The sequence below is a fragment of the Zea mays genome, chromosome 4 (assembly GCF_902167145.1).
Source record: "Zea mays cultivar B73 chromosome 4, Zm-B73-REFERENCE-NAM-5.0, whole genome shotgun sequence".
In the NCBI taxonomy this organism is placed as follows: domain Eukaryota; kingdom Viridiplantae; phylum Streptophyta; class Magnoliopsida; order Poales; family Poaceae; genus Zea; species Zea mays.
This window is the reverse complement of record NC_050099.1, coordinates 185,707,140-185,726,119: the sequence shown is the minus strand read 5'-3', so window position 1 is coordinate 185,726,119 and position 18,980 is coordinate 185,707,140. Positions and strand designations below refer to the sequence as shown.

Genomic DNA, 18,980 nt, shown 5'->3' with positions numbered 1-18,980 from the left:
ATATATATATATATATATATATGAGAGATAGAGAGAGAGAGAGAGAGAGGATGTTGTTGGAGTTTCTATACCCTCTAAATTCTCATAACCACATTTAAACTATCTTCTTACCTTGGTTTGAAATGGTTTTAAAGGTAAGTTTGTCTTTTTATTTAAAAAACAGAAAATACTTGATGATGTTTTTAGACCATAAAACATAGCTTACCTTTTTAAAAATTCTATTTTTCTAGATTTAGATTTTCATCGGAAAATGTTAAAAATATATAGACATTTTTGGGTTTAAAAACCTTATCAAATATTTACCTAACTTCAGTACCACTCCAAACTATAAAAAACAGGGTAAATAATTATTTAAATAATTTATAGCGTGAGATGTCTGATTTTAAAATTTAAAAATAAAAACAAGCATAGTGATACTTGGGACGTAGAATAGACTTTCTTTTCCTTTTCTTTCAGTCTGGACTCTGGAGATTCTAGATGTTTTGCAATAGTAAGCCCATATATTTTCACCCATCCGAATAGTAAGCCCATACAGCCCACGTATGGGCCCGATAATGCTGAAAGTTAAGCCCGTAAACACCCCTCTATTATACGGCATGAAATTGCTATACTAGATTTGCAGGCAGTTGAGCCGAACGGAAAGAACCAAAAAATAACCAGACAATGAGCTTAACGCTTCTCCAGGGCTACTCCTCCGCTGAGGACGACGACGATCCCGCCGCCGGCGCCGGCGCTGGCACCGAGCTGAGCGAGTCTGGTGATTCGTCAGCCGAGGAAGCCGGATCGGACGAAGACGAGGAGTCCGCTCCTCCAAAGCCGCCCCCCAAGCTCCGCCGCCGACCAAACCCTAAGGGGGGAGATGCCGGCGGCAGCGACGGGGGCTCCTTGCTGCCCTCCGCGCTGGAGGCCTTCGCTGATGTCTCGGGACCACCAGATTTTTTGAGGCACAGGGTTGCCGAGCCAGAGGAAGGGACGGAGGCCCTCGGTGTACTCGATCGCCGTGGGAAAGAGGGGAGCAAACAGCCGCCTCCAGGTAAGTAGATTTAAATACTCATTTTTTTGTGGAAACTGGAGACTAATGTTTTTTTATCCTCTCCTGTTTATTTTGGTAATGGTAGAGGAAGAGATAATTGTATTTTTGCCACTCACAATGTTGTCTTCCTGTTATAATTACCACTGTGTCTATGAATTGTGGGTCCAGCTGGGTCTATGAAATGTGGGCCTGATGGCAATTTTACAAACCTGTTTCTTGCTGATGGCAAATATCAAAATCTCTCGGTAGAGGAATGGAGGTCGATTAGATTGCTACCAATGTAGTTGCAGGTCTTGCATTGTTAGAGAATTGACGTAGATTTTATAGCAGTACATGTAGCGTTTTAAGATGCATTTAACAGAGTCTGGATGCAATTTCAGTTCCGAGTTCCCAAGATATTTGATGGTGAAACTTGACCAAGAATTAGGAATAGGCAAATTTGATGTACTGTGTATTTCCTTTGCACGTAGAGTGATACAGCTACCCTTTTAGCTAGTATCTGTGAGCTGGAATGTGAATACGTCACTGTTTTTCAAGTCTGAATGAAAAGGCAACGATCTATCTCGGCCACCATGAAGCTCTGCTGTTGGAGATATTTGATCATACAATTGCATTGCTAATTTTCTATAGCCAGTGTTCTTAAGGCGTCGCCTTGTCGCGCTAGGTGACGCCCAGGCGTCCAGGCGCTCGGGAAAAACTGGCCGCCTTGCTCGCCTTACCCGCCTAGGGGTCGCCTAGGCGCTAAGGCGGTTGTCTGGTGCACTTGCTCGCCTAGGCGCCTTAAGAACACTGGCTATAGCATCAGTTTTGTGTTCATCTGTTTTCAATTGCATGGCATAAATCTTTGTACAATCAGGTGGTACACTTCTAGAGTTTGTTTTAGTTTGAAAATATAAATGTGTAGTCTATACTCTATAATTGTGCTGGCGGTGTCTCTGGAGCTAAAGTAGTATTTATTGGTCCTATACTTCTATTTGTTTTGTTTTTAGAGAAAGGAAGACTCTGCTCATAATAAAGCATATAAAGTTTTACAAAACACCGTAATCAACTCTGCTGGATACATCAGCTCTCAAGCAAATATCAGAAGCCACTACTGCTAGACATGAATGTCTCAGAAGAGAACCAACCAAGCTACTAATAAAACACTAAAGAAAAAGCATCCACTATGGATAACTCTCGAGGAAACAGAACTTAACAAAAGATGCAATAATTATTGGTTCTGTTTGTTTGTTTCACTGTTATGGCGATTCTTTGATTCACAACTGCATTTGACCAAGTAAACATGGTTGTTCAGAAAAAAACAGAAGGCATCATGCAGTGAAAGACGAGAAACACTGCATAATTTGTTCTTCAGCATGACGTCTTCTACTGACTGCATATTATTGTTTGATGATTGTTCTTAGCCTATTGTTACAAGTTATACTTATTTGTGCACTGCAATTATTGGGGCTAGTATTAACTTATCAAGCAAAAACCACGATAACATTTTCAGGATGACGCAATAATGACACACATATATGGTCTTTGTGCTGTGACTATTACAGAAATACTTAGTTGGCCCCCACCAAGCCAAGTAAATAAGATGTTTTGGTGTCTAATTTATGGTTTTACATTTATATTGAAACGTGGCGGTTGGAAATATTTGTAAAAGCTGGTTTCTCAAAACGTAATACACCAGAACATCCACCCATCATGACATGTGCCTGTTAACTGCTCTGTTAGGGTCACCACCTCAATATTTCTGAGCTTGCCACTCAGATGATAGTAATGCAGGTTTATTTTCTCAAAATACACCAGAACATTCATACATCATCCCATGTGCCTGTTACCTGTTCTGTTGTATGTTGCCACCACAATATTTCTGAGCTTGACACTGAAATGGTAGCAAAGCGTGTTTGCTTTCTCAAACGCAATACACCAGAACATACATACATCATACCATATTCCCATGTGCCTGTTTACTGTTCTGTTATGGTTTTACCACCTCAATATTTCTAAGCTTGGTGCTGAGATGATAGTAGAGCAGTTTTCATCTTGAGTGCTTGCATATGATTCAGATATATGCTACATCCCTTATGATACAACTGTGAAATAATCTTCAGGTGCTGTTGTGGTGGCAAAACCACAGATAGTTGCTATCCGCGAGCGAGTTACCACAACTGGAGCCAACCCCCCAGGTTCAGTGACAGCTGGTTCTATTGATGGAAAAAGAGTAATAGGTGCTGCAAATCCTGGGCCAGAAGACGCAGCTGATCTTCTAAGGTATGGTTATTTTTTCTATCAATGTCAGAATGAAACATGTATACCAAAATAGCTTGCAAGCTTTACATGAACTCTAATAACATCTATCAGGATTCCTCATGATATATATTAGTGGTCTTAACTGTGACTTTGCCTCATTGATTAGGATGTGTCTACAATGTGGTGTACCAAAGACCTATTCACATGGAAAGGGTATGGTGTGCCCTCAGTGTGGTGGTAGACCGATGCAGACAAAAGAGCCCGAAAAGAAGAAGGGTTCCACTGTCAAAGACAAGGAGAAGGTCAAGAGGATGAGGGGGCAATCGTCACATGCATCATGGAAGAGTGAAACCGAGATGGCTCTTCGGCAACAATTCGACTGATAACTAGTTAGGGTGCCCAATATTTAGATGGAGTACTGGGTAAACTGTACGCTGCGAAAACCTTTTTTAGCTCTGTGTAATGTACCATATGATGTCCTTTGTGCCTCACACTAGGTTCCAGAAAGCCAGAACCAACGCTGTGTTTGTTTGTATCTGCTGCTTTAATTTTTCAGCCATTTTGCGCTTGCGTTGGCGCGCCTTTTGCATTTTAGCCCTTTTAGTGTTTTTTTCACAATTATGCTCTTTGCAGTTTTATTTCAAAAAATGGACCCCAACCTCGGCGCCATATCATTGGCGCCGAGGTAACGCATAGTGACGCCGATATAATTGACGTCAACTTTTCTTACGTGGCAGGCGATGTGGCAAGTCCCAAGGGTCGGCGCCATAGATCTTGGTGCCGATCCTCTGGATAGCGCCGGACCTTGCCGTCAAGGGGGTCGGTGCCAAGATCTATAGCGCCGACCCCTTGGGACTTGCCACATCGTCTGCCATATAGGAAAAGTTAGCGTCAAAGGTACTAGCGTCGCTGTGCGTTATTTTGGCGCCAATGATGATGGCGTCGAGGTTGGAGTTCATTTTTTGAAATAAAACTGCAAAGGATATAGTTGTGAAAAAAACCCAAAAATAGCTAAAATTCAAAAAAGTTGGGCGCGCCGGCGCCCTTCCTTCCTGCGCCGTCTCCGCTCGCTGCTAAGTGCTAACGGCCTAGCGTGCGGCGGTGATGGAGGGAGTAAGGGATCGTCGAACGAGATTAGGCTTAGGCACACGGACGAAGTAGAACGGGAGTTGAGCTTTGCTGGGCTTATATATTCATTCATGGTGGGCCACCTGAAATAAAGTTTCTAGCCCCGAATCGAGGTTCTTTCGTCTTCAACCTCGGGACAGCTATGATCTGGTCAGCTCCTCCTACACAACAAAATAATACATTCATGGCCAAAATTTCTAGGAGGGACGCCCTTGGTTTTGTTTGCTAAGCTAGAACCTCAGGGCACGACTGCACGAGGCAATGCGAAGTGTGATCGTGTATTTATCTTATTATCTTTCTTAAATTTCTAGAATGCCTTATATTTTATGACTACTAGGGCAAGGACAATATGAATCACCCATACATGGTCCATGTAAACAGGATTATTACATGAACTATAGAACATGGTTGTTATGATTCAATATGTGGATCCCACGTTCATACTAATACAAAATCAGCACAGTCGGTGCTAATCCCATGGAACAGTCTTAATCCTCCAGTTAGCATCTTTGTTTATTTTCTTTCTCTTTCTCTAGTCGTCCGTTGTCCTATGATGCACCGTAATCTTGTGGATTTTTTTCTTGAGGTGCATTGCCACAAATGTTGTGGTCAAATTCTGTAGTAGAACTTGCTTATGACATTTTTTTCCTTTTATATTGTGGGTACTAGAGAGAGTTTTATTTTCATTTAATGAAGCGCCACACATCGAAAATATAGCGAGGCTTCACTTATTATAGCGTCTTGCTTTGATAACATATCTGGTGTACATGAAAGTTTAGTATACATGGTGCACATATTAAATCATCATCAATCACCTTAAATCTAACGTCTCAAGTTGTTTGGTATATTGTGCTAAGAACACCCTCCGACGTGGTGGGGTGTAGTGGTGGAAGGTGTTATTTGTAAATTACAATGATTAACCAGAAACGTTAAATCTTTGATAGATAATGATTATTTAATATGTGCACTGGATATGTTCTCATATGCTTTATCCCTTTACGTTGGAAACTAAGGTCCTTTACCTCTAAAATTAATATTTAATCAGCTAATAAACTAGCCAACTATTAATTGTACTTTTCAAATAGCTATTAGTTGTTAGCTCCTTCGACCCAGCTAAAATTAATCAGCCACCAACTTATTCGCTAATTCATTTAGTTGTGGGCTGTAATAATTTGGCCTGAAGCCTCATCTATGAGTGCGAAAGACGGACTTGTTACTTTATCTAAAAACAATTAGCTCTAATGGTTCGGAACGGGTCTAAGTAAAACTTCACTAAAAACAATTTATTTCATAACATTGTTATGCGATTATTTAATTGGTAGGCATATGAAACTGTACAATAGAACTATGCATTATAGATCTTATTTTATTATCTATAAACTACTCTATAAGTTACGATTAAAAACAGTGGATGGCCAAGGCCCAAGGTGATTGAGCATTGTTACCGCTATAATTCGTACAAGACGGTGAGTGGGGGGTGGTGACAGTGACAATATCGTGCACACATGACACACCCGCTCAGCTTGTACGACAGCAGGTGAGATGGGCCCCATCTGCCCATGAATTTCTCCTTTGAATAATCCTCCAGATCGCTCGATGCATGGATCCGTGTCAAATGGGCGGACATTACTCTGATCGGATCGGACCAGCGCCACAGTGACAAGTGGACCCCACAAGGCCACAAACACAAAAACTACACTTCGGTGTCCCTATATGAATATGATCCGCATACCCCCATTCCCCGAAGGCCGAGCTCATCCAATCCAGTCGCCTGATTGCATTGGGATCCCATGGCCAAGCTCGCCGTCCTCCTCCTCCTCCTCGCCGTGGCCGCGTCCGCCACAGTGCCGGCGCACGGCCGCGATACCCCGACTGAGATCAAGGTAACCAACTGCCCGCCCGTCCTTTCATGCGTCTCTTGACATGCATCCCCTGTCGGGTCCGTCCATGCGGTGGATCCGTCATCCCTGTCGTCGCACTCGCAGCTCATCAAAGGCACGGACGCCTCCGGCGTGGGCGACGACAGCATGGAGTGCGTGTACACGGTGTTCATCCGGACGGGGTCGATCTTGAAGGCCGGGACGGACGCGAACGTCACGCTGGAGCTGGCCGCCGCGGACGGCAACGGCGTGGGGATCTCGAACCTGCCCGCCTGGGGCGGGCTCATGGGGCAGGGCTACTCCTACTTCGAGCGCAGCAACCTGGACATCTTCAGCGGCCGCGGGCCCTGCATGGCGAAGGCGCCGTGCTGGATGCGGCTGGCCACCGACGGCACCGGCGACCACCACGGGTGGTACTGCAACTACGTGGAAGTCACCACCACGGGCCCGCACAAGGGGTGCGGGCAGCAGCTGTTCACCGTCGAGCAGTGGCTCGCCACCGACGCCCCGCCCTTCAAGCTCGAGGCCGTTCGCGACTACTGCAGCGGCGACGCCAAGGGCGCCTCGGCGGCGTGACGTGGCCGGCGGCCGGTAGAGGAGAGCACAGCACACACGCCTGGACTGGACCTGCTGGGTGGCTTGGTTTGGTTGGTTGGTGACGAGTCGTAATAAGTTGTGGGCGCATGGGCGCCGCGCTCGTGAGTGGCGTGCGCCACGATGCATGCGTGTATGGTGATGAACTGAATTGGAGCCGTGCAGCAAGTCGAATAATCGGGAGCCACCTCGCGTGATGTGTAGTGGCTAGTTTTTGTACATGGACGTGTTGGATCTTGATCCATGTTTTGATCTGATCTTTGAGAAATGGTAATCCGCGTTATCATGCGTGTTTCTTGCTGCTGGCAATGCTTGGATACCGACTGAAGTTCCTCCAAGATCTTTATCATGGACAGCACCGTCCTTGATTTTCATCCTAGTTGAGGAATTATTCGGCATTTCGGCTGGCGAAAAAAAATGCGTGGTTTTCCAAATAAATTGGCTCTAGAGATCTAGATCTAGTATTCGGAATTGGCACAGCACACAGCAGCATCATTGGATCAGGAAATTTATTTTTCTTTTTTCTTTTTTCTTTTCCATTTATAATGGGTACGAGTGGACACAAACTTTACTGCTAGTCTGGGAACTCAAATCCACTTGACAATTAGAGGGATTGGGGTGGAAACTCAAATTTCTTGGCGATTGGAGTGAGTTGGGTGAAAACTCAAATCTCTTTGGCCATGTAAGGAAATTGGGGGTGGAAATGAACTAATTTCTCTCTAATCTCAAGAGGATTTGAGTTTTCAAACTAGTATTACCTAAATCAGTAGCATCTTTCAGCGGGTGAGTTAGCATTTCCGGTAACTCGGAGTTCTTTTTTTTTTAGTAAAGTGGTAGATGAGTTTCAACTTGCTATTGGAGCACCCTCCTGCAACGCTCCTTCCAATTGTTTCAGATTGTGCAGATGATGACCTGCAAGTATCGAACAGAGATGGTCGCCTTAACTCGGAGTTCTAAAAAGACTTATTTTTGGATAACCCAAGTACCAAGCCTGACAGGTATACAATGAAACTATTTTTTTTTATAATTGTCATCATGAAATATCATAATGCTACTAGATGCTATCAAGATGTCTTTTATTAATTTTGATGAAAAAAATTAATAGAGGTCCCACTACTGTCGGACCGATGCTTCGAGGACCCATGACTCGAGGATCCACCTTGGCTCTAGAGATAGGGTCTTTCCATTACTGGAGGACTTGATCTTATGGCTAAAAAATCTCGGAGCAATAAGGTTGATCCGGCCATCGCACTTCATGGGGACAACATAAACCCTAAGACTTAGGCCCTGTCTGGGACAGCTCTAGAAAATTTAGTAGAGTTCGTGAAACAGGTTATTAAATATTCTAGAAAATCGTGAAGCTGGAACTGTAGGTCTTTAGAAGACATTTAGATAAGTCATTTTATTTGTTATTTAGATTAAAAATATTTATAAAACTATTTAAATTGATATTATAAATTATAGCTCTACACTAGAGCTGGAATCTAGAGTCATCCTAAACATCCTCTGAGTTCTCTTAGTCACGGTGGCTGTGGACCCCTGAATTTCTAAGGTCTCTACCTTAGAACAAAGGAGCTCTTGAAACCGCTAAGTATGGGAGCTCCTACCAGACAAAAAATATAGCTGCCCCTTTCCCAAGATCAAGTTCACATGTACTGGCACTTTAAGATCCTGTTTGTTTCGGTTATTTAGTTTCTAGCCATCAGAAGCTATTATAAACTGTCAAACACTCAGTTTTTTAGTCTGCTTCTATGAAAATCATTTTTAGTCAAAAACGTTTAAAATAAATGTGAACACTGAATTGTTCGAGTCGTTGCAATAGTAGAAAACCGTCACTTTTTACATCATAAACCCTATTAACACTTTTATCTTCTTCTGAATGTAATCTCCACGATACCCAGATTCTTTCCACAGCTAGATTCTCCCTATAACCAGATTTTCAAACAAGCTCCTCAGAAATAAGTTGAACCAAACTGACGATCTTACATCATATAAAACATGTTGTGTGATGTTGTGGTTTTACATACATAATGTAGCCACGACTAGGGGGTGAAAACAATCGATAAACATTAAAACCATTTTTGCTTTTATATTTTCCTCAAAATGAAATAAAAATAATAACTCCAGAAACGGAAACGATATCGATAATTTAGAAAAATCATAAACGAAAGTTCGTTATGGAAAAACACACTGGTTACGGTCGAAACGAAAATACACCGTAACATGTACCCTCATTTGACTTCAAAAATTCAGACAAGTTGTACATCTACATAATAATTAGTAATGATATATAAATATCCACAAATTCATGAAGGGTTAAAGCATATCTCACAAAAGCATTAAAGAGTAACATCTCACAAATACAAGTGGTGCTGAGTACATGTACATATAGTTAGAAAGTCAACATAATCGGTATTATCCTGATCCTTCTCTGGCTCTCGTCTAAATTATGAATATATGTATCAAGAGTAATAATTAGAAATAAATTATAAATGAGGTACATAAAAGTATAAAACAACTCTAAACTGCATACCACTAGATATATATATTGATTTTAGGAAAAATAAAAAAAATAAATATATATTTATCTAAGTTAAGACAAATTTATTATGAATTTACAAAGATAGTTTCAAATTTAATATTTTTCTAAAAAAATTGAATTCATTACCGAGGGTGAAATACCGAAGAAATATGGCAATTACCGGAAACGGGCGGAAGAGATCCAAATCGTTTCCAATTTCATTTTTGAATTTTATTACTGAATTTCTTTCTGTATTTTCAGTAACGGTTTTCGTTTCAGTTTAACCCTGGATTTTGGTAAAATTCTTAAAACGATTCCCGGTAATCGAAAATTACTGTTTCCGTTTTCACCCCTAGCCATGCCACAAGTTAGCAGGTTTGCTTGAGATACCCATCTAACAAGTGTCATTGGCCATGTAGCCACGCCTACGCTTGAGTGTGTATGTATATCATGATGTAAAGATAAAGTGTAGAATGCTACATTGATTGCCAACTTTGTCGTACCTCGATGACACAGACTATGTTTGTCATGACGATACGATAGGACATACCTAGCTCCATGATAGTTACTTCTACCACTCTAGGAGGACACCGAGATATGACCAAGGGCATGTCACTGCATACGACTGCATGACCAAGATAAGATTAGAGGTTTTGTGTCTTATTGCTGAGAATTGGGCCGGTTCAAGCCCATCGTGTTTCGGCCTAAACATGTTCAGATCGACAAGGCCTGAAAAACTTTCGAGTCGTGTCGTGCCAGCCCAATGAGTAGAATAGCCTAGCCTAGCCCTAAAGCACGTCGTGCCAACTCAGGTTCAGCCCATATATTTGAACACGTAAAGTCCAAGTATTACAACCACATAAAGTCCATAGCTTACTAAATTAAAAATAGTGAACAATGCAAATATCAGTTGGCCACATAGAATCCAAATATTAGAACAACATAAAGTCCATGGCTTACTAAATCAAAGAAACTAAAATGCATGGGCTTCACTGGGCCAGGTGGCCCAAGCTCGACCATTGCGTGCGGCCGTGTCTAGAGTCTGATAGGACGGAATTTGAGGCCCGCCTTTAGGGCGTGCTAGACAGCTAGTCTGATCTAAATCATTTTATGTTGGGTCATATTTTGGTCTCCTGTTTTTAAGTCGTGCTTGTGTTTGTCCAAAAAGTCTAAACCATATTTCGAGCACTAGGATCAATAAAGACAGATAAGTCGGTTTTTATTTTCAGCGGATACATACAGACCTATCCGAATTTCCCCATGGATCTCATATGCCTAGACTGGTTGAGATCAGGCCCAGCCTAGAGTCGTCTAGCTAACGCAGGCCTAGAAGCTCGGCTGCGCTCCAATGGGCCAGTTCTTGTGTGCTTGTCTTCGTGATGGATGGAGAGTACAAAACTACAAACAGAGGACAGAAAGAGCATGACGCTAAAGAACAAAAACAAGTGGTTTGGACACCCATACATCAAGCGTTCGGGATTCACGAATTTACGTGAAGAATTCTCCAAGATTAAATCGGTTCTTAGACTATCTCTAACAATTTATTTATTCTCATCTCTATATTCAATCTTCACTCTACGTGTAAAATATTGTTTTGCAGTGCCATATGTAAACGGCTGGTGGCGGTCTTACGAAACCTGCCTACAGTTTCTTTCTGCTACTTCCCAAATCCAAATGGCATGGTCTGTGGATTGGGAATCTTTGTGAGTGGACGCGGTAGGGGCCAGGGCCATCGGCCATCCATCGGGGGGAAGGGGAAGCTCTCAAGTGCATCGGCCCCTTTCATAATGGTGCGCCTCCCTCTCCTCCTTAAATAAGGCACGGCTCCTCTTGTAATCTTTACACGTCACCCGGCGCTCGCTACTAGCGCAGCAGCCCATCCCTCATCATTGGCACGCGGCTCCGCTAAACAAACAGGCAATTGCGCAGCGCCGCGCCACCAGTCGTGGTGACGATTTATTGGAGCTAATCGTTCGATTAGGATCGTTGATGCAGGGGTTATAATATACGTACATCTTCGTGGCAATGTGTTTCTTCGCCACTCGGAAATGCCGTGACTGTCACGAGGTACATGGTGCTGGGCGGCGGGAGTTATTAGGCTGTCTCCAACAGCACCCTGTAAAGGGTCCTGTCCTCTAAATATAGAGGACTGTCAGGTCCCCTACGGCTCCAGCAAGGCACTCTATAGCGTCCTCTAAATTTTAGAGGATGTGGCAGACACTCTAAATGTGGAGGGCTCCGGGAGTGCGCTATCCGCGCTCTTCCTCCACCAGCCGCCGCCAGGAAAGTTCCCCGCATTCGTACCCCGCGCTGGCGACTGCTTCTTCCGGGCTCGAGCCCTCGATCCGGCGCGCTTCGCCGCCGGCATCGAGGCAGGAGGGGGAGAAGCGGCCGTGCGGAGGCGGGTCTGTCGGCATAGAGCTCGCACCCCTTGCAACCGAGGCCGCGCGACCCCCCGTAAGCGAAGATCCAAGCCAGGTTCCCCCTGTTCGTCGCCGGAGAGTCGCCATCGGCAAAAGGCTTCGTCGTCCGCCGACTTCGTCGAAGGCAGCCGGCAAAAGGAAGAGAACCTCCTCGCCGCCGTCGTCTTCGTCTTCGATTCGGTCCACCGAGGCAGATCCGCGAACAGCGAGGTACGCACTACAGAAATCCTTTTTTGTGTAGTACTTAATCATTACCGTATTCTATTGTTCGTATTCTGTAGTATAGATTAGGGTTTGTGGATTGTTTAGGGTTTACGATCTAGAGCATTGTAAGTATTGCGCATGAGTTTCATGCATCAATGGCTTATTCTTGCGGGATCCATTTCGGGTTTGGGGGGTTCTCCGTTCTGTCCAGATTAAAATTGTTGCGGGATCCATGGTAACCTAATCTGCAAATTTATAACAGGTTCACATAGATGCAACAGGTAACCTAATCTGCAAATTTGAACTCTCTACTCATAGTTTGGAATCCGCTGGATTGAGTAGTTTGTATAACATACTTAAATTGTAGTCGGTGTTAACTAATTGAACACTGTGTTTGATGTAGCCATGGATTCGGAGAACGAAAAGCTCCGTAAAGCACTGGCTACTCTGCTCAGAGTTGTTCAAAAGCGTAGTTGTGACATCGTTGATGTCGTCAAATCAGCCTTCCAGCCTTTCAACTCACCTTTGCTGGACGAATTGAACCGAGCACTAGTTGAGATTGACGACCTCGCCAAGGATCTTGAAGACGTAGCAGTGCAAACGCAGTGGGAGGTAGAAAATATGGCTAAGAGTGTAGTCAAAGAACATCCACAACAAGAGGAAGAAGTAGAGGACCTTCTCATACAAGATGGTTCAGAAGACGAGCTACTGATAGACGAAGCTTCACCAATTAAGTATGAAGACCTTGTGGGCTACGACGATGGTCGTGACTACTCAACCGACGACACATATCCGTACTAGTGTTCTAGGTTTAACTTCAGTAGAAGTAATGTAGCATGTTTAGGTCTATGTTAAGGTGTACTTGTCGGTTGGTATGATCATGCTTTTGGGGGAGTTTAATGTTGTGGTCTATGTAAACTGAATCCAGTTCAGTTACTACAATAATTAATGTGTTTTCTTGGACTGTGTTTGCCTTACTTTATACCATGTCACATGTTCAGTACATGCTCATTTATATCATGTTTTGATCTACCTGTATTGCATAGAATGGGGAGTGATTGGAACCAGGTGATGTCTCAATATGGAAGCTTCCTTAGCCAGATTGACGAACAGCCTATCGGAACACAACACTCTGAATTTCCAGTTGATGGGCAACCCGAGGGCTCAAGAACACCAGCTGTTACTAAAAAGCCAACTCAAAGAACTAAGCTAGCAAACTTCACTGCTGAAGAGGACACAAGGGTATGCCATGCATGGCTTGCTGTTAGTTGCGATCCCATTATTAACACAGGCCAGAAACGTCAAGGATTTTGGAGTAGAATTACTGAAGCATACAACTCTAGACGAGGAACATTGCCAGAAAGGTCCACAAAATCTTTGATGAGTAGATGGGATACTATCAAAACACAGTGTTCCACTTTCGCTGGATACATGATGGCAGTCCTCCGACAGAATCCTAGTGGACTCAGTGACGCAGACAAGGTAAATCTGTCATGTAACATTTTCACATCACTATGTAGTGGTTTGTTTGTAGGTTCCTGTTGTAACCATTTGTTATATGTGGCAGACATCACTGGCAGCTTCTAGGTTTGCAGCAATTGAGAAGAAGCCTTTCCACTTTTTACACTGTTGGGCCATTCTTAAGGACCAACCTAAATGGATGGACAACCACATGGGTCAACAACATCAGCAAGGCAACGCTAATCCCACACATTCTAACACTGTCGATTTGGATGCAGAAGAATCTGTACCATCAAGCTTCACATCCAAGAGGCCCCTTGGTCGAGATTCTTCGAAGGAAAAGGCAAAGAGGACTAAATCTGTGGACACATCTTCATCAGATTCTGAGTTTATGACACGCATGGGTGATCTATCTTTGGAGCGTCTGTCAGTTTACAAAACAGCTGTTACAACTGAGGAAAAGAAGTTAGATTCAATGAACAGAAATGAGAGGCAGAAATTGCTCCTTGAAAAGAAGAAGTTGAACCTAGAGAAATTAAGGCTTGAAAGGCAGAAACTAAAGGAGGACAAGGAAGAGGAGATAATGATCTTAAGCATGGATTTGAGCAAATGTAACCCTCTCCTCCGGCAGTACTATGAAGCCAAGCAACAAGAGATTCTGGCAAGGGTTACTGGGTCTACTTCATCTGGGCAGTGAAGGTTCCTTACTTAATATGTTTGTTTCTCGTTTATGAATTGAGGCGTACTCGGACTTGTTACTGTGAGCTTGCTGTCGTGAGATCGTAATCTGGTTTGTTCCAGATTTTTTAGGTCGTCTTTGAACTATTTGTTTTCAAGTTTTTGATTTGAACTATTTGTCCTGTTTGGTACCTGAATGTTTTACTATATGTGTTGAACTATTTGGTTTCATGAAGTGTGAGCTTGGTGCAGTTTTTGTTTAGCATTTGTACACACATGTGGTTGCATGACAGTAGTACTCGTTCTTATTGAATTGAAACAGCAGCATCAAGTAGAACAGACATGACACTACTACACTAGGACACTCAGACACACATTACACACACTTGACACATGAAGTAGAACAGACATGACACTGACACAGACAGTAGAACAATGACAAGTAAACTAAGACAGTTCGACAGTAGATTTAAGAACAGCCATGACACAACTTGTTTCATTGTGTCCTATGCAACTCCGGATCCATGCCGCGCCCAGTGATGGTGTATCAGATCAACCTGAAGCTGAGTATATTTGTTGCGGTCTTTCAGTTGGTTGTACCTTTGATTGACGAAGTCGTTGCGCTCTTCCATTGAACCTTGAGTTGTGTCTGCCAGCACTCCGATGTTTTCAAAGGTTGTGTTCAAAGACAATGGACCTTCGTCTTCTACTATCATGTTGTGCAATATTATGCATGTTTTCATGATGTCCCCAATGTGTTCAGGACTCCAACCGTATGCAGGTCCACGGACCACACCCCATCTCTTCTGGAGTACACCGAAAGCTCGTTCTATATCTTTTCGAGCAGACTCTTGAATTGTTGCAAAGTGTTGGGTTCTAACGTCGTAGGGGTTACGGATTGTCTTCACAAATGCGGGCCAGTCTGGGTAAATCCCGTCTGCTAGGTAATATCCCATATTGTACGTGTGCCCATTCACAGTGAATGAAACAGGTGGTGTGTCACCGCTAAGATGCCTTTCGAAAAGGTTTGAACGGTGAAGAACATTTATGTCGTTGCAACTACCTCGCAGACCAAAATATGCATGCCATATCCACAGGTCATACGACGCAACAGCTTCCAAGATCATGGTAGGATGTTTACCACGCCCTGTAAACATCCCCTTCCATGAACTTGGGCAGTTACGCCACTCCCAATGCATGCAATCAACACTACCAAGCATACCAGGAAACCCACGTGACTCGCCAACTTGGAGAAGGCGTGCGATATCTTCTGCATTTGGTGCACGGAGATAATACGGAGCAAACGCGGTTTGGACGGCCGTGCAAAAGTGTTTCAATGCATCATGAGCAGTAGATTCGCCAATACGCACGTATTCGTCAACGGCATCAGCTGGAATACCGTAAGCAAGGATTCGAACAGCAGCAACAACTTTCTGTAGAGCAGAAAGACCCATCTCACCCGCACAATTTGGACGTTGAATAAAATAAGGATCCACTTGTTGCACAGCATCAACAAGGCGCTCAAAGACATGACGACGCATGCGGAACCTACCATAGAATTCATGTGTCATAATAGGGGTCGTAGAGTTTTGTACATGGTAAAAATAATGTGTTAATTGTAAATACCTCCTACGAAATTGAGCATCCGTGTACACCGGGTTGGCTCCAAAGTAGTCCGCTCGGATTCTTGCATCGCCGCTCATGTGATCACGATGAATCCTAACACGCCCTGGAATCGAACCACCATGACGACGCTCATTGCGTGCACGTCGCCTCCTATTGACCATGTGCCTCGCCAACTGCAACTCTTCTTCTTCCTCTTCCATTTCTTCCATCAAGCGCACAAGAAAATTGTTTTCTAAGTAGGGATTCATGGTAGTCGAGTTTGTAAAGCCAAGGTTGAGTGAAGTATGGAAGGGTCACTTGGTATTTATAGAGGAAGTACGCTTCGGATAGAAGACAAGCGCTTGTCGTGCAAGGAAGCAAGGCTATGCCTTCTCGAAGAAGAGTACTGGCTTACGGTGCAAGATTGTCCATTTTAAAACTTATTTTGGCAACGATATTGTACTATGTGCCGCGTTACCCACAACAATTACACAACAACAAAACAATCAATGTAATTATTATTGATATTTCGAATTTATTGCTTTAAAAATTAATAAATACAATTTTTTCGGATCATTTATATAGTGTCAAATGAGAAGAAAACAAAGAAAAATGAAAAAGAAATGGAAAATGAGAATCTGTTAACACTGTAGCTTTAGGGGATGGAATTTAGAGGACGCTGCTGGAGACGGAGAATATATAGAGGACAGAATCTTTTAGAGTGTTCTGTAAAGGACAAAGAATATTCCTTTAGGGGACGAAATTTAGGGGACGCTGCTGGAGACAGTCTTATGGGCCTGCCTGTACGCGTCTCACTGGACGTACCCATATGGTTGTTGCTTCAGATTCAGGTAGTGGTTGATGCCGGGATCTATAGGTACCGTCAGTACTGTTATTCTATACTTTATATCATCAGTACGATGAGAAGCGATTCATCCATCCCTGACACACACACACATCACTTTTTGCATTGAGCAATCCTCCGTTATATGCTACTAGTATGCAATGCAACAATACAAAAATACTACTCTTTTGATTGGATCCACCTAACTACCTAATCTACTGGCGATGGATATATGATCATATGAACTACCCATCTTTTAGTTTTTTTAAGGGAAACGATAGCCTATCTAGCTTGAAAGGGAAACCATTAGACAGTAGTATAGATCATGTAATCTTAACAAAACATTATTCATAAAAAAAAGAGCAAGGACCACAAAAAAAGGACTCTCACCTCAACCCCGTGACCAACTACCTCAATTATTTCTCCCCCCAAATCCGAATAGTTTGGGCTCTAAACACTACGCCAACACATGAACAGACACACCACGCTTCAAGCATACCGCTGCCTTACGACGACCCAGCATGGCAACTAACACACACACACACACATCATTCTTGTCTACGCGTCAGCATCACGACGATATTATGCCGCTGCGACTGCGAGTGCATGTTGGCATAAGTTTTTTTTTCTCCCTCCATGATGATGCCTAGTTTTTTAAGCGCCGGGCACGGCCGCACCAACTGGAAGCTGGAGGCCGCCTGCTTTTCAACAAACACCTAGTAGTATAAACAGATCTCTCTCTCTCTCACACACACACACAGCAGGCAGCACCATGCTTCACAGGAGGAGCCGCACGCTGGGAGGGAGCTCCGACCGAGCCGCGCGCCGAGCGGTGGCGACCAAGAGCGGGACGAGGGGGAGCGGCAATGGCGCGGCCACGGACCTGCTCGTCTGCTTCCCGTCGCGGGCGCACCTCGCCCTCATGCCGCCCAAGGCCATCTGCAGCCCGTCGCGCCCGCCGTCCGCGTCCGAGCCCGTCAAGCGCCGGCACAGCACCAGCCGGGCGGGGCCGACGCCATTGCCGCCCAGCTGGCCGGGGCTCTACAAGTCGGCCACGTGCACGGCCAGGAACCCGCCGATCCACCGGCACCGAGGCGCGGATCGCGCCCCCGTGGACGACGAGCCGACGTCGCCCAAGGTGACCTGCGCGGGCCAGATCAAGGCCCGCCCGCCCAAGCCCAGTGGCGGTGGGAAGAAGGCCACGTGGCTGCAGGCGCTGGGGATCAAGAAGGATGCCATGGCGCTCTTGGACGCCCTGCACGGCGCTTTCAGGTTCAACGTCGCCGGCTGCTTCGGCAGCTTCCCCGGTGCCGCGGGCGTGGCGGGGTACACTTCCGCGGAGGATGACGACGACGACGAGGAGGAGGAGGAGGACGTGCCGCGCGCCGAGAAGGATACGGAGCACGGCGGCGCGGCACGGGCGCGGTGGTTCATGGTGCTGGAGGAAGGCAATAAGAAGGTGTCTACCAAGAAGCTGCAGGGACAAGAGCCGGAACGGAGCCAGGAGGAAGACGCGGCCCCGCCGGCGAACGCGCTGATGCTGATGCGGTGCCGGTCGGCGCCGGCGAAGGGATTAGCGAGGAGGGTAGAGGCAGAGGAGGAGCGCGAGGATGTGAAGATCGCCACCAATAAGACTCCGGAGAAAGAGACGGAAAAGGAGAGGGAGAGCCTGGTGCTCATGACGTACTCCCCGGACTTCTTCAAGGTGTCCCTTGACATTGCCAAGGAGACTTGGATCGTCGGCGGTGATGACGCCGTCCTGCGCTGCCGGAGCTGGAAGAGATAGATGATCGCAGTGACGGTTCATTCAACAAGGAATGCATGTGCCTTTTACTCCTTCGATTGTTTTCTTCTTCTTTTATTTTTCTTTTCGCCCCTCTTGATAAAGTACAACTCTTTGCATAAGGCTCGTGTGAAGGGCATGATCAGCACACAGCAGAATTGATTTAGCCAAGGCCACTCTGTATTGATGGCCTCTCTGCAGAACATTTCTGCTCTGTAAATAGTTTTGTAACGTCCCTTGTCAAAATGTTACCCAGGTATACTTGGCCGGTGGTATGTGAGGCTGAATAGTACTGGACTAGTGGACTGTATGATGAACTTCACAGCTCATCCTTTCGTGCTAGTGAAGTTTCTATTTGGCATTCAGATAAAATTCTCCACATGCTTTGCCCTGGCCTAATGATGGGCCAGAATCTCCATGATGGACTCTTCAGAATGTCTCGTTTTTTTTCTTTCTTTCTGGAAACCGAATGCTTTGTCGGCATGGTTCATTGGCTTGCCTCTATTCAGCGCATATGAGCTGTGCTGTGAGGAACGGCAAGATCAGGCCCTTCTACGGACAGAGCCTACAGACTACAGTGATGTC

General features: G+C 44.7%; 5 protein-coding genes across 5 annotated transcripts; 4 read left to right on the top strand and 1 right to left on the bottom strand.

The window, feature by feature from the left end:
* The first annotated feature begins 621 nt into the window (after positions 1-621).
* On the top strand, positions 622-3,895 carry LOC100280116 (uncharacterized). The gene is made up of 3 exons (NM_001153052.1): positions 622-1,033; positions 3,136-3,295; positions 3,441-3,895. Exons 1-3 carry the CDS (start codon positions 664-666, stop codon positions 3,655-3,657), a joined length of 747 nt encoding a protein of 248 aa, NP_001146524.1. The 5' UTR covers positions 622-663; the 3' UTR covers positions 3,658-3,895.
* A 2,233-nt stretch (positions 3,896-6,128) lies between these two features.
* Positions 6,129-7,162, top strand: LOC100282651 (wound/stress protein). The gene is made up of 2 exons (NM_001155559.2): positions 6,129-6,285; positions 6,388-7,162. Exons 1-2 carry the CDS (start codon positions 6,193-6,195, stop codon positions 6,856-6,858), a joined length of 564 nt encoding a protein of 187 aa, NP_001149031.2. The 5' UTR covers positions 6,129-6,192; the 3' UTR covers positions 6,859-7,162.
* A 4,770-nt stretch (positions 7,163-11,932) lies between these two features.
* LOC103655750 (glutathione S-transferase T3-like) lies at positions 11,933-14,182 on the top strand. Its single transcript, XM_008682451.2, has 3 exons — positions 11,933-12,030; positions 13,071-13,506; positions 13,592-14,182. Exons 2-3 carry the CDS (start codon positions 13,072-13,074, stop codon positions 14,180-14,182), a joined length of 1,026 nt encoding a protein of 341 aa, XP_008680673.1. The 5' UTR covers positions 11,933-12,030; position 13,071.
* A 260-nt stretch (positions 14,183-14,442) lies between these two features.
* On the bottom strand, positions 14,443-16,062 carry LOC103654250 (protein ALP1-like). Its single transcript, XM_008681081.4, has 2 exons — positions 15,790-16,062; positions 14,443-15,711 (listed from the first exon to the last, which is right to left on the bottom strand). Exons 1-2 carry the CDS (start codon positions 16,035-16,037, stop codon positions 14,670-14,672), a joined length of 1,290 nt encoding a protein of 429 aa, XP_008679303.1. The 5' UTR covers positions 16,038-16,062; the 3' UTR covers positions 14,443-14,669.
* Positions 16,063-17,130: 1,068 nt separating this feature from the next.
* On the top strand, positions 17,131-18,737 carry LOC103654249 (uncharacterized). The gene has a single exon (XM_008681080.4). The coding sequence runs from the start codon at positions 17,385-17,387 to the stop codon at positions 18,396-18,398; it is 1,014 nt and encodes a 337-aa protein (XP_008679302.1). The 5' UTR covers positions 17,131-17,384; the 3' UTR covers positions 18,399-18,737.
* Positions 18,738-18,980: the final 243 nt, after the last annotated feature.